The 14,866-nt window shown below is 38.2% G+C and overlaps 1 protein-coding gene across 1 annotated transcript in view; it reads left to right on the forward strand.

Annotated features, from left to right (window-relative positions):
- lpcat1 (lysophosphatidylcholine acyltransferase 1) overlaps nucleotides 1–14,866 on the forward strand; it is a 33,878-nt gene that overhangs the window by 3,337 nt on the left and 15,675 nt on the right. The window contains exons 2-5 of the mRNA XM_088328963.1: nucleotides 11,050–11,189; nucleotides 12,095–12,309; nucleotides 12,389–12,501; nucleotides 12,566–12,626. Coding sequence (XP_088185089.1) covers nucleotides 11,050–11,189; nucleotides 12,095–12,309; nucleotides 12,389–12,501; nucleotides 12,566–12,626 — 529 coding nt within the window. The remainder of the gene's footprint in view (nucleotides 1–11,049; nucleotides 11,190–12,094; nucleotides 12,310–12,388; nucleotides 12,502–12,565; nucleotides 12,627–14,866) is intronic.

The following is a 14,866-nucleotide window of genomic DNA, read 5'->3' on the forward strand; positions in this document are numbered from 1 at the left end:
TGATACCTGCCACGATCCCATTATTTTTGATAGCTAAATTCCAAAACGTCGACAGATAGTGTGGAAAAAAAACAGAACAACTGTGTTAAGGATTGGCAAGTACCAGTGGAGCAGGTGTGAGAAAACTACGGCACACAGGCCTCATGCGGCCCGGCAGGCTTTTTTATCTAGCCCGCCAAACGAAAATGTGTCAAAATACAATGACTATAATTTAAGAGTAAATAAAGCACTACTCGTAAAAATGTATTTTTTTTTGTGCGTGTCTACAATAAAAATACTTGTACGTAAATTCTACAAAATTACTACAAACCAGGGAACAAAGTACTCAAGTACTGAGTAACCGTAGCTACTGTACGTCTTATTAACTGAATTTATTTCTAAAAACAACCATTCAATCAGATCATCAAATCGATAAAGTTTCTTTTCAACAACAAATTATCTCATCTCATCTCATCTCATCAGCCGTACCGCTTATCCTCAGGGTCGCGGGGGGGGCTGGAGCCCATTCCAGCCATCTCCGGGTAGTGGGCAGGGGACACCCTGAACTGGTTGCCAGCCAATCGCAGGGCACACAGGGACAGACAACTCATTCGCGCATTCACACTTAGGGACAATTTGGACCTGAAATGCATGTTTTTGGAATGTGGGAGGAAACCGGAGTGCCCGGAGGAAAACCCACGCAAGCACGGGGAGAACATACAAACTCCGCACAGGAAGTCTGGAGCTGGATTTGAACCCACGACAGGTTATATTTAATCTAAAAATAGATTCGAAAAAAATAAAGTAAATTCAAGTACTTTAATAAACAATTAAACAATGATAGCATAAATTAAAGAAATAATTTAAGCACATTTAAAGATCCAGTACTTTTTTTACACGACTTGCAGGCAGAACAACAAGCTAGCCCATGAACTCACAGAAAATCCGTGTCTGTGTGAAAAAAGAAGAAAAAAACTGGGGGTAGAAACACACACACACACAAAAATGGGCTTTTGGGGTCCCCTTAATCAGTATGCAGTGGTACCTCTACTTACACATTTCATTTGTTCTGGGAGTAGCTTCTTAACCTGAAAACGTCGTAAGTAGAGACACATTTTAAATGTAAATGTGGTAATCCGTTCCAAGCCCCGCCAAAGTAAAGTAGATATTGTTTTAAAGATATTATGAAAAACATCGTAACACAAAACAAACACATGTTAATAAACATAAAACCTGAGACATATATTGTACAAAAAAGCTTAGAATAGAGGAAATAATAGAAATACTGTATTCATTTACCTTTTTGCGTCGCATTTCTTGAAAAACTGATTAAATTACGTCTGATTTTGACGGCTTTTAACAATCTGTCGGGAATGCGCGAGGCAGATTTATCAATATCCCGACTTGTCAACACGGTGATTCCTTTCCACAAACTTCGAGAATGGAATTTTGCAAAAATGTCCTTAATTTGGGGTGATTGAATGCTGGCCCCTCCTCCTTGCCTTTGAACTCTGAACGGTGACACGAAAAGAATGCTTGAAGCACGAATGCGCACTGGGTTTGCCAGGCTGATTTTAGGAAACTCTAAGAGAGGCTTACAGCAGCTCTTGACTTCGTATTCTGAAACGCCTTCGTAACTAGAGGCAATCATTTAAATGTTTATTATAATCTGAAACTTATGTGGGTACGTTCATAAGTAGAGGTACCACTGTATTACCAATAAAAATGAAACATTATACACAAAATAATTTTGTAGTTTAGAAAAAAAATCTTCTACTAAATCTTATTAGCATTGATTTCTTCACTGTACCACAAGATGTCGCTGTGTTGTGTAACTCGTTTTATAACTAATTAAAATGTAACTTTAATGTCTACTTCAAGCAACTCAGAATCTCTGTAAAACACACAACAACATGTTAATTAAAGCTCTTGCCTATGCAGTGTCAGTGTCTTGCCCAAAGACACCTCGTTATTTAACTCTGGGGAGCCGGGAATCAAACCTGCGACATCTCTGTCCCAAGACGAGCGCTCTACAAGAATAAACTTTACATTCGTCGTGTAAAACACATTTAATAAGAAACATATATTTACATATGTACAACAAAAATAGATACAAAACAATTCTAACCTTTTTTATACGCAACAAATTCAAAGTCAACAACACTGAATCCCTGGAAAATTTGTGTTGTTTGCAAATAAACCGGCTCAATACATCAAAAATTCAGACTGGAGTGAAGTGTAAACTGCATTGTCCGCCACTGAGATAGGCAGACGCCTACATACGTGAAAAGGGTTTAAGTAACGGCTTCAATGTAGCCTAATGTAACAGAGTAAGAGTACCCTTTCTTTTATTCAAGTCAAAAGTATAGATATTTAAAAACAATCCTATAAGTACAAAATGTCCAAATCTTACTCGAGTCAATGACCGAGGTAAATGTAACACGTTACTTCCCACCCCTACCTATAGAATAGAACTTTCCTTGTTGTCCTTGATCACAATGTAGTGTACATTTTTCACAATGAGATTAGAAGTGGCAGTCCAGGGTAAACATGTAAAAAAGCAAGACCAAATACAATACAGATAACAAACACTAACACCAAAAGTAATTTTTACACCATTGGTTTTCATCTGGACCGACCTTAAGAACCAACATTCCACCCTAACGACAAGCTGTGACCCAAACAAGAAAAAAATCCTCTTTTAAATGTGTCTTAAGAAATGATTGTGCAATTGAAGCAGTAATATCGTATATTAACCTTTTTTCAAAAAACAAAATGACTTAGAGTACCATATACACTCCTATATAGGTCTACATCGCAAATGAAAGCCCCTAAAATTCAAAATATTTAAAAAGTGTGTACCTAAATATATATAATGTCGTATTTCACAATAATTCTGTAATTCTTCCACTTCCATTGTTGTCACTGTTTTCTACTTTTCCTTTCCCTTATCATTAACTCTCTTGGTATCCATTATTATGGGCAGAAAAGGAAATACAACTGACAAAATAACAATAAAATGAGATATGGTCCCTCTCAAACATATAAAAAGGTTTTGAGCAGGGTATCACCGCCTTCTATGGTTAGGAGTGTAATTGGCTTTCCGTTTTTTCTTCTTTGCATTATTTTACCAAGGTAAAAGCCCGCAACCCACCTGTTGAGAAACATTTCTTTACACGACCGCATACAAGTTGATTCAGAAATGTGCATTCAGCATGTCAGGAAGCATATAGTACACTAGAAAGTTCGTTCCATTCTGGCTGAGTCACATTTCTTCCCTGAGGGCTGCCCGAGCCGACGCTCAAACAAAACACAAGAGATGTTTGTGGGCACTAAGCCACGCCCCCTTCATTGAGCTCAGTTTTCTCAGTTGCTTTTCTGTCACGCCCCCCCTTGGAAGAAGAAATCCTCTTGAATTTAACTTCAAGTGTCAGTGACTATTTCTAGATTGTTCAGAAAAATGAAATGTTTTATGTTCATATTTACATAAAAGCCGTATAAAAAAGCACAAAAATAATCCTTAAAGCGAAGACAACAAGAGGGTTAATCATATTGACATCCTTGAAACTTGGGAAAACAGCGCCCGCTTCTGGGGAGCTTTGTTACAGTTGCCGTCTGCTCAGACAAGCCTCGAACCGCAGTGTGTTGCGATTAAACAACTGCACTACATGACATCGGGATATCGATTAGAGTGGTTCATCGTGCAGCCCTAATAGCAAGCTTGTCAGTCCTTGCTTGTCCCCTCTGCGGGAGCAGCGAAGTGCTACGTACTCTTAAACAATCTTTCTTGTCTTAGCTTATGGGAGGAGACTTTTGTTTTTATTTTTAGCCTGTTTTTATTTGCTTCTCTCTGCATCCTTGTTATTAGTTCTTATTTTTCATGAGGTCTATGCTTGCACTCTGTGCTTAATGCACACCATGTAAGCTAAATGTAATCAAAACACTGCCAATGAAAACGCCACAGCGCCCCAGTGTAGTGGAGGTGCAACTGCACTTTATTCTAGGAAAGTTAAAATAAAAAAGTTCTAGTGAGTCCAAGGAACCTCGCAGTCCCTGAGGGGGGCCCGCCCCACTGTTTGAGAACCGCTGAGCCAGCATCCTGAGATGAATATCTGCTGTGCTGTACCTGCAAGAACTAAAACACGTCTCAACTTGTTCCTACACTTCATGGAATCCCTCAAGGATTAAATCGGTTTATTGCTTTTTATATGTTCATACCATGTGGTATAAACACGCCTATACACGAAGAACATATATATACTTTATGCTGTGTACTACTCTCAGCTATTATTTTGGGTTGTGTTATACCGCAATACTGCATTATCGCTGTGTGAAACCGATTCTTTCGGCACAATGGCAAAGAGCTGATCTAATTTTCCTTATAGGATGTATACTGTGTGTACTTTGTGTACTGTGTGTACTTCATAGATCAGTGTTTCTCAAACTGTGGGTCGGCACTAGAAGCGCAGGATTTAGGGAAAAAAACCCAATTGCGATTTTTCGGAACTGTATCGCAATTTCGATGCGATTTTCGATTTTAAAAGAAAAGTGCATTTTGTTATGTTTTTGCCCAGGATTTTAACATGCAAACTTATCTCAAGATGACGTCCTTACTGACTACTGTAACAAAATAGGTAGATCTACAAATAAAAACAGAGTTGTAGTTGATTAAATGGTCTTTACTGCCATCATACAAAGGTGCAACGAAATCGAAGGGCTACTCCTTTCAGTGTAAGAAAGCAATTTAGAGAGCAGATGGCTAGCTACACGCTAGTGACAGGTAACATCTGCAAAGTCTTCGCTGTGATTAAAATACAAGAGTCACAAATGTAGCGGTTTTCCTAGAGTGGTAGTTCCAAAGCCGTCTGTTTCATTGGTAATGGATCAGGCGTAGATGACTAAACCCATTCCACAGCGGTGTCTTAAGAGCAGTTAGCCGAGCTGTTAGCTTTCCCGTCTGACGCAGCCTCAGTCAATTCCCGGACACGATAACAATCCACTTAGCTCCCGCTGTTGATCAGCTTTTCTTTGCGCTTCTCTGACTTTCCTCAGTGTCCGATTTCATGAATGAATGAATTTTCAATGTAACGAGCCGCTAACATTACAAGCCGTCGTGCCTGTTTTGGTGGCCAGTAGCGCGCTTACACCAGCCAATCGAACTTGTGCACACAAGTCTTGCAAACTTTGCCTCGCCTTCATAGGCTGGTGCCATTAAAACACGCTTCTGATTGGCCGGCGCTTGTAAACCCTAATATGTGAAAGCTCTTGTTGGCCAAACACTCCATAGCTCAAATAACAAAGTGGAACTATGAATCCTTGAAAAAAACGCAGTGGTTTCCGGTTACACTATCGGACTACGTCACTTTGTGATAACGATTGGATTTAATTTAATTGTGCAGTCCTAGTCGGGACCCAAAAGTAGGGCACGGACACGTTTTTAGTAGCAAAATATTGCTAAGAAGAAAAACACCTAGAGTAAGAGACACTCCTTAAAGGTAGGTGGCAGTAATGCCCTGCCCGGTCTCTTCTACCTGTTCAGTCAATCAGCGCGTTGCAGAGGGACCACATCTCATTTGATTTTGATTTTTTGTGTTTATTTGCTTTTTCTGTCTATATTATCAGGTCCCAAGAAAGTTAATGGGAGGGAATCATGGAAAACAGTGACAACAATAATCGAGTCGAAGGAGGAAATTGCGAAATACAAAAATAGTGCATGAGCGTGCTATTGAAGCGCTGCTGGAAGGTACAGGGAATTGTTCAAAAACAATATATCTTTTAGCTTTTAACCAGTATAATAATTCTCACTAACTACATAAAAAAATAATCAATGTTTAGGAAACAACTTTTTTTAATATTTTGAATTGGTTATAGTATGTGGCTAATGTAAAGCAGTTTTAAGGGGGTTGCTTTTATGCGATGTAGGCTTTTACGTGAGTATATACAGGACTTGAAGTTGTTTTGAGTAGAAATATTATCTACGATTTCTGCTTTATACTGCACAATCCTTTCGTTTGACACATTTCAGAAGTGGAAATATTTTCTTGATTGGGTCGCAGCTCGTCATTAGGGTGAAATGGTGGGTCCTCAAGTCAGACCGGTAGACAACCAGCGTCATATATGTTTACGCTGGTATTTTGCACCAAAGCAGTTAGCTGACATGTTGTTAAACATTCAGGAGAACAGGAATGTCAAGATGTCCTGCTGACGGATATATGATGGAACACTTCTATTGCAGTGATATGTACGAGAGGCGAAGAGCATGATTATACATAAATGCTTGGAATCTCTCTAACAAGCAGTGTTGGATGATTGAATATTTTAGTGTGGCAGGGGGTGAGGAATTCTTGGGTATATTTTTCCCATGAGGCTGAAAACCGACATCATATTAGGCTTTTATCAGGCTTTTATCAGTTGTGTATTAGTCTCTTTTGATTGCGAGAATTTATTATGGACCATCAAGGTTCCCTGCGGATCCTTGACAAGTCTTAAAAGGCTTTGAATTCCTAATTCTAAATATAAGGCCTTAATTGGCATTTAAGTGTCTTGAATCCAATTTTCAAAAGTCTTAAACATGTGAACACGTGAATAAGAAAATTAAAAAAAACATGTTTTGGCTGTACAACGCTAAGGAATCCTCATCATAGAATCTCATTGTATAATCTATGTTGAATGCTGAGACACTTTATGATAAAAACTCATAGAAGAAACAATAAACACCCAGAAACGTCAGCCAAGCACAGAGAGTAATTTGATTGGGTGAGCGTTAGGGGTGTTCGGAGCGATGCACACAGCGCACTTCTCTCTGCATCGAAAGTTATTACGTCAGCATCCTTGTTTGCAGTATTTTGTGACATAAGAGTTCTGCTCGCACCTTGTTTTGAAATGAGACTCAACGATTCTAAATGATTGTTTTAAGTGGAATATTTGTTGATATGGGACACAGGCTCTGGCCTTGTTCTTAAATCATAAATGTTCTCAAATCATCTGATGTCACACAGTGAAATAGGAGATCAGGTTCTGCTGAAATTTGTCTTAAAATATACGGTATAGCAACCCCTGACCAACCCCGCCTTGTTTTTATTATAATTTCCCACATTAAACCAAGTTCATGCTTATTGTCAGAAAAAAATAATATTATTCAACTGATCGTTTCAGTAGTTGGCGACTAGTCGACTATTTAAATAATCTCTAGTCGTGGTCCAAGCTCTAAGGCGTCGGGTGAACAGGAAGCAGGAAAAGCCCGAGTGCTACAAATCAACCTCGTCGCTGTTTTATTATTAATGTGGTCCTGCAGCGTGCACCTGCGGCCCTCCAGAGAGGGATCGGAACAGGTGAGTTTCAATTCCCCCGGAGAGGTGACAAAAAGTCAATCCATAAAGGGAATGGTGCTGTAAAATAAAATAGGGGCTCGGGTTTGAATTAAGGGGGGGAGGTGACATCCCCTTGCATAAGGATTGCTAATAGGCTTTCATCTTATTTTTGCCACATGCACCTCAATTATTTATAGCCTACGTCTGAATTATTCCTACTGGGATCTGAATTATTTGTATGGTATTAGGTCAGGGATGTGAAACTCCTTCGAGTTCAGGGGCCACATGGTAGAAAATAAACATTCTCGCAGGACCAAAACAAGTTGATTAAAGAGAGGGAGAGTGAAAGAGAGAGAGAATAATAGAATAATAGAAAGAGAAAGAAACAGAGAAAGAGAGAAAGCAATATAAAGAGAAAGACAGAAAGATGGAGAAAGAAAGAGAAATAGGAGGAAGAGAGAAAAAAGAGAAAAGGGAAAAAGAGGGAGAAAAAGACAGAGGGAGAGAGAGAGAAAAGAGAGAGAGACAATATAGATTTAAAGAAAAAGACAGTCAAGTCATGTTTTTTGTATAGCCCTTAGAGAAAGAGAGTGCAAGAGAAATGGCGAGTTAAAAAGAGAGGAAAATTGAGAGAAAAGGGGAGATAAAGAGCGAGAGAGAGAAAAAATGAGTTAAAAAAGAAGAGAAAAAGAGAGAGGAAAAGAAAACTGAGTTTAAAAAAAGAAAGTCAGATAATAAAAAGAGAGTTGAAAAAGAAGAGGGAAAGAGAAAAAGAAAGGGGGAAAAAAGGAGACAGTAAAAAGAGAGTTAAAGAGAAAAGGAGCGAGAGAGAGAATGTGAGAGAGACTGAGAAAAGAGAATTAAAGAATAAAAGAGAACGTTAGAGGGAGAGAGATGAAGATAGAGGGAGGAAAAATAAGAATTGTGATACCTGTCTTTGTCACCACCAAGCGGCTATATTTGAAACTGCAGCTCTTTTTCCCCCTTGTGCTTCTCTGAGCATCGTCTCACGGGCAGGTTTTAATCTCTTTGCTGGCCAGATCCGGCCCGCAGGCCTCATTTTTTACACCCTCGTACCAGGTAGTCAGATGATGCTGTCCGTTGCTAGGATTTTGATTTATGGTTGAGTGATATACACAATTTTACCTATGTAATACATTTGTAATCGTTTAAGGATTTAATTTCCTGTATTTTAATGGTAATAAATGTTTAACAATTGAGCATTATTGACTGGGCTTGTACATGTGCTTGAAATCCTTGAAAATAATTTAATTTCAGTGTTTTTTTTTTTTTAAGAATTGTAAGGTGCTTGAATTTTGGGTCAAGCGCTTGTAGTTAAATTGATTCTGGCAAGCGTTTGAAAATTTGCCTGTGTAAATCCTTAAAAAGTGCTAGAATTTGGCCTTGAAAAAGGTGTACAAACTCTGTGAAAAAATACCGGTATTGGGAAACGCTATGCTCTTCAGTGTCACATTTGAGACAGTCACAGTGCAGGCAGAGCGGGACAAACGCTTTAGCACGAGGGAAGGGGCTAACTGACAGATACGTAGTACAAATACACACCATGGCATTTGCGGTTCTTTACATTATGTGCAATCTAGAGGTTGTTTTAATTAACTTTGCATTTATTTATATTTAAAACGATGACAATGTTTACTAATAATACACATTTATGAGACTCTGGCGGGACTGATTCGACCCTGGCGGCCAGCCAGAAACATTTTATCCAGTGTCCAACCTACCGTTTTAGAAAAAAAATGTTTGTATTCAGCTGAATTCTTTCTTAAAAGAAAACAGCATTTTTCAGAAAGTTCAGTCTGGTTTTAGGATCAACAGAGACTACTCTTTTAAAACTTTTAATGATATCAGTTATAACACGGACTTAAATTAACTTACAATTCTGGCGCTACTGGATCTGGGTGCTGCATTTGATACAGTATAGCACCACATGTTAATAACTAAATTCAGAAACCTAGTGGGCATCTCTTGACTGTGTTGAACTGGTTTTGTTCCTATTTCTTAGTAGGTATGGGTGCATGTTCCTCCAAAACTTGTGAAATTACATGTGAGGTTCCCCAAGGTTCAATCTTATGCCCGATACTAATACATCTGTATATGCTTCCCCTTGGGGACGTCATCAAAAGACACAGTCAATTTCTATTGTTACGCTGCAACACCTAGCCGTACGTTGCCGTGTCCCCTGATGACATACGGCCGATTTAAAAATGCATTTCAGATATCAAGTCATGGCTGGCAGAGGACTTTCCTACAGCTCAACCAGGACAAAATAGAGGTCTTAGTCTTTGGCCCTGAAAATCAGAGAAACCATCACCAAAGACCTTCAGATTGCGTTAAAAATGTTATTACGTTTCATTTCTTTAACTGTTTTAGTTTTTACTGTATTTCAACAATTGTGTGTGTTTGTATTTTGTATTTTGGATAGTTGGGCAGGGATAAAGGATTGGATTTTATTGTCTTATCATTTTTTTCTCCGGTTTCAAATTTATTTATTTAGGTAGACAAGAAAACTGGGACGTTGGACAAGGATGCGAGAACACAAAAATGACACATTACTTTTTTTTTTTAGACCTGTCCCAATAACTTTCATCTTTCTTCTGGCTATGTAGCTAGCTAGCTTACTACCTTTTTAGCTATTTAGCAAGCTATCTACCTAGCGTTTTACATTTTTTTTTGCATGATATCTAACTAACATTTATTTTTTTTGCTAGTCATGAAGTTACATTTTGTTCTAATTTCTAGCTTGCTATCTAGCTTTTTTCCTTTAGCTTTTTGTGTGGCTATTTACTTGGCTTTACTCATTTAGCTAACTTGATAGCTCCCTTTTAGTTTTTACCTTTTTACCTTTCTAACTACCTGACAAGCTACTTTTTTAAGCTATTCAGCATGATATCTAGCTAATGTTTTATCTTTTTACAGGTATGAAGCTAAATTTTGGCCCAATTTCTAGCTAGCTATCTCGCTCTTTTTCTCAAACTTTTTATTTGGCTATCTAGTTGGCTTTTTACTCATTTAGTTAGCTATTTGGCTCCCTTTCAGTTTATCTGTTTACCTTTCTAGCTACCTCACAAGCTACTTTTTAAGCTATTCAGCTTGCTACCTAGCTAATATTTTATCTGTTTTCCTAGTATGAAGCTAAATTTTGGCCTAATTTCTAGTTAGCTTTCTAGTTTCTTTTTCTTCAGCTCTTTTTAGTTTATTTAGGTGGCTTTTTACTCATTTAGCTAACTATCTAGCTCCCTTTTAGTTTTTACCTGTTTACCTTTCTAGTTACCTCACAAGCTACTTTTTTAAGCTATTCAATATGCTATCTATCTAATGTTTTATCTTTTTGGTAGTCTGAAGCTAAATTTTGGCCTTATTGCTAGCTCGCTATCTAGCTTTTCTAGCTCTCCATCTTGACATTAAGTTGGCTTTTTACTCATTTATCTGGTTACCTAACTTCCTTTTAGATTTTTACCTGTTTACCTTTCTGGCTAACTATCAAGCTACTTTTTTTTTAGCTATTCAGCATGCTATTTAGCTAATGTTTTATTTGATTTTTTTAGCTTGTTATGAAGCAACATTTTTGCCTAATGTTATTAACTTATTGCACACTGAATGCTTTACAGATAAATGTAATTAGATTTATGTAATGGGAAACACTGCAATAGCTAGTTGGCCATCTGTTTTTAAACTGAACTGAGTGAGTTTCCTATTTAGTCTTATTTCAACCAAGATGACATCTCTTTGATTTATGTAGATCGGATTGATGTCGGTGACGTTGTTTCCGGTCCGGCTTCTGGCGGTGTCCTTCCTCATGCTGCTGGCGTGGCCCTTTGCCTTCGCTGCTTCACTGGGACGCTCGGAATACGTGGTGGAGCCGCAGACTTTGTGGAGGAGGTGGGTGTCTTTGAGAACAATTGGACCGGTGGTCTTTGTTGGAGTATAATTATATATAAATAACGCCTTGCTGCATCTATAGTCATGATTTTTGTAGTTCTTTTATTAATTTAATTGTTTATATCTCCTTTACCTATTTAGCCGTAATCAAAGTACCTCATGCTCGAGATAATTAAACATACATTGTGTAATATATGATCGCTATACGTGTTTGGTGTTGTGCAACCGATATTGAGTGCTAAAGGGTACAATAAGGAATGCAAACTATGTTGACCAAAACACATTATTTTCCATCAGTTTTTGCCTAGCTAGAAAGAAAAAGTAAAACCCAAAATAGAAAAGGTAGAAGAAAACAGGATGAGGGCGAAAACTGTAGAAAGATGAAAAGCAAGGGGGGAAAAAAAGCCATACAAAAAGAAAAAACAAAAAGGGGAAAAATACAAGAAAGGTGTAGCCGTATAAAGAAAAAGAAGAGAGAAACAAGGAAAAATGACAAAAATAATACTTTAAATGAGTAAAACATTATCTACAGTAAACCATTTATTTCACTATGTTCTATTTTTTTCTCTGAAAAAAATAATTAGAATCAGGTGCAAACGACTAAAGGGTAGTTTAGGGAGCAAGATGGCAGCCAATCCGGTCAGGTCCCTTTAGGTGTGGATCATTAAATGACAAATAAATGCTGATTTCTCGTCCAACAAGTATTCGAAAAAATGCATGTTTACATCGTAGTTCCTATTGGAATGTCCTCTGCAATGTCTCAATTGTCTTAACTGGTTTAAACTGGATAATAAGCACAAAGGTGTTTTTAGATAGGAACACATCAAGCAAGGACAGTCAAAGCAACCTAGCGGGTCAGCTCGAGTCCTAACACGACTGTCGTATTACTCCCTCACTCTCTGCAGTTTTCTCGACATTTCCCTTCGCGTCATCATGCGGGCAATGTGGTTCTGCGGGGGCTTCCACTGGATCAAGGTGAAAGGCCGGCTGGCTTCGCCCTATGAGGCACCCATCATCGTCGTGGCGCCTCACTCTACTTTCATAGACGCCATCCCCGTCACAAACACCATGTCTTCCATTGTGGCCAAGCTGGAAAGCAGCAGGATCCCCGTCTGGGGCAGTGAGTGTGGCGTGGTCTCCTTCACTCCTACCTAATTTTTGAAATCACTCCCAATTAATTTTGGTTTGGTCCTACGCAGCCTTGATCCGGTACATCAGGCCCGTGTTTGTGTTCCGCTCAGACCAGGAATCCAGGAGAAAGACCGTCGAGGAGATCAAGAGGAGGGCGAAATTGCGAGGGGAGTGGCCTCAGGTAATGAATTCTATCTGGCGTGGACATCAACATGCAAAATATTTTCCTTTTTTGAAAAATTCAGATCATGATATTTCCCGAGGGGACTTGCACCAACAGGTCGAGCCTCCTTTTGTTCAAGGCGGGTAAGAACTACTTTTATTGATCAACAGTTTCTATTCATCACTACCAAACAGTGAAAATCATTTCAGAATGGATAGAGAGAATTTTCCGATTTGGAAACTGTAGTAGTAGCATTAAAAAGTGAGTGGAAAGGACAGTGGTACCTGTACTTAACCAATTGAATTCGTTCTGGGAGTAGCTCTGTAACCTGAAATACTTGTAAGTAGAGATGCCTTTTAAATGTAAATGCGCTAATTCGTTCCAAGCTCTGCAAAGTTTTTTTTTTCAATAAATCATAAAAGAGCATCAGAACATGAAATGAATACATATTAAAATTAGATTACCGCACAATAAATATAAAACGAGAGGCACATAGTGTGAAAACACAAAGGAGATAATAAAAATATGAATTAACTTTTTAACTGACCTCTTTGTTTACTGGTTCTCAGCAGTGTTTTTTTTGTCTCGTGTTTCTCGAAAAACTGATCTAGTGACGTCTGCTTTCGCCGGTTTTTTTCAATCATTATAATAAGCGGTAGGCCGACTTGTCAACACTTTTTCCGGGTGATTCCTTTCCATAAATTCTGAGAATTCATGGAATTTTGCCAAAATGTCTTCAATCCGGGCTGATGGAATGATGGCTGCATCCTCCTCCTTTGAACTCTTCCTGCTCAGTGTGTGTTTTCATACCTTCCTATTATCTCTTGCTTTGTTTCAATGGCCAGAAAAAGTTTCTTCCCCTTCTTTTCTCCTTGTCCACTTTTCTGAATGTTTTTGTGGGGTTCATTGTGGAAGATATCTCTTCGTAGCAGTACCACTCAATAGACTGTTAACAGAGCGGTAAGGTGACACGAAGAGCATCCCCGGATTCACGCATACGCACTGGGTTGCCAGATGTTTACAGTGGGAAGGGTATGCGAAGACAGGGTTCCCGCAGATCCTTGAAAAATCTTAAAAGGCATTGAATTCATTATCCTAAAAATAAGGCCATAATTAGCATTAAAATGTCTTAAACCCAATGCTCCAAAGTCTTAAAAATGTGAACACGCTAATACAATTTTTTGATATTTGTTTGAACTAAAAATATTTATGCATCTTGCATAAAGCCCCACAAAAGTCTGCCTCTTGATGCTTCATGACTGCTCTTTGGAAATAGGAGTTATCTGCGAGGTTTGACTAAGGATCCATGATGTACTATAAACATCATTTTTATTCCTTGTTTTCCATGTCTAAAACTTTGGAAATTGCTATGTTTTTACATGGCAAATTTTTAATTGGACAAAAAATGTGATTTGAAAAATAATTAAAAGAAAGATTTGTTAAAAATCGTTTTTGTTTTTTTGTTTGTTTCAATTGTAATTTTTCAGAGTTTTTTGCGCTTCTTTCATGGTAAAAAATGATTTAATAAAAAAAAGCGTTAATTTCAATAAGCAAACAAAACAAACTATTATATATACATTGTTTTTGTAAATTCTCAGCGGTAGTATTGTACCGTATTTATGCAATGGTTGATCAGTTGAAAAATATCGCTAATCACAATCGCAAAACTTTGGATGCAACAGGAATCGGAGCTGGGTTCCCACTAGACCAGGGGTCGGGAACCTTTTTGACTCAAAGAGCCATAAAAGCAAAAAATATTAATTTTATTTTGGGAAAGAGCCACACCATATATTATGAGACAAATTTACAAAATTGCTAAACCCGCACCCCAGACAAAAGCTTAGTCTTCAGCACATTTATTTTTGATGATTTGATAAAAATTATGAAAAGAGAATAATGCCAGAGCCCGTGTCCCAAAATCAACAAACATACCACTTTAAAATTGTCTCTTTCTTGCAATTACTCAAGATCGGTTAAACTCCTTTTGACCCTTTTTTTCATACATATTGGTTTCAAAACCAGATGCAAGTTGTTATTGTGTAAAAACGTCACAACATTCTGCAAATAGGGAGCCTGATGAGCTCACTTTTGGCGCAGATGGCGTAGGGCGAGAGATGGGAGGGAGTGCTTGCGCTTTTTGCATGGCTCCATCCATCCCTCCCACTCACCCAATCAATAGACTAAGTTCTCTTCCGGTGTTTTGGCGTATTTACAGTGTGTTCTGTGGATTCATCATAAGGTATCTGAACACTGAACACAGATTATATAGTGAACTTTTATATAAAGGATTCTTTAGCGTTGTACAGCCAAAACGAGTTTTTTTTCCCCCCTTTTTTGTGTGACACCTTGACTGTAAATTGTAGTGAAAAACGTGCCCTATATA

The sequence above is a fragment of the Urocampus carinirostris genome, chromosome 2 (assembly GCF_059441175.1).
Source record: "Urocampus carinirostris isolate Australia breed hairy pipefish chromosome 2, RoL_Ucar_1.0, whole genome shotgun sequence".
NCBI classification, from domain to species: domain Eukaryota; kingdom Metazoa; phylum Chordata; class Actinopteri; order Syngnathiformes; family Syngnathidae; genus Urocampus; species Urocampus carinirostris.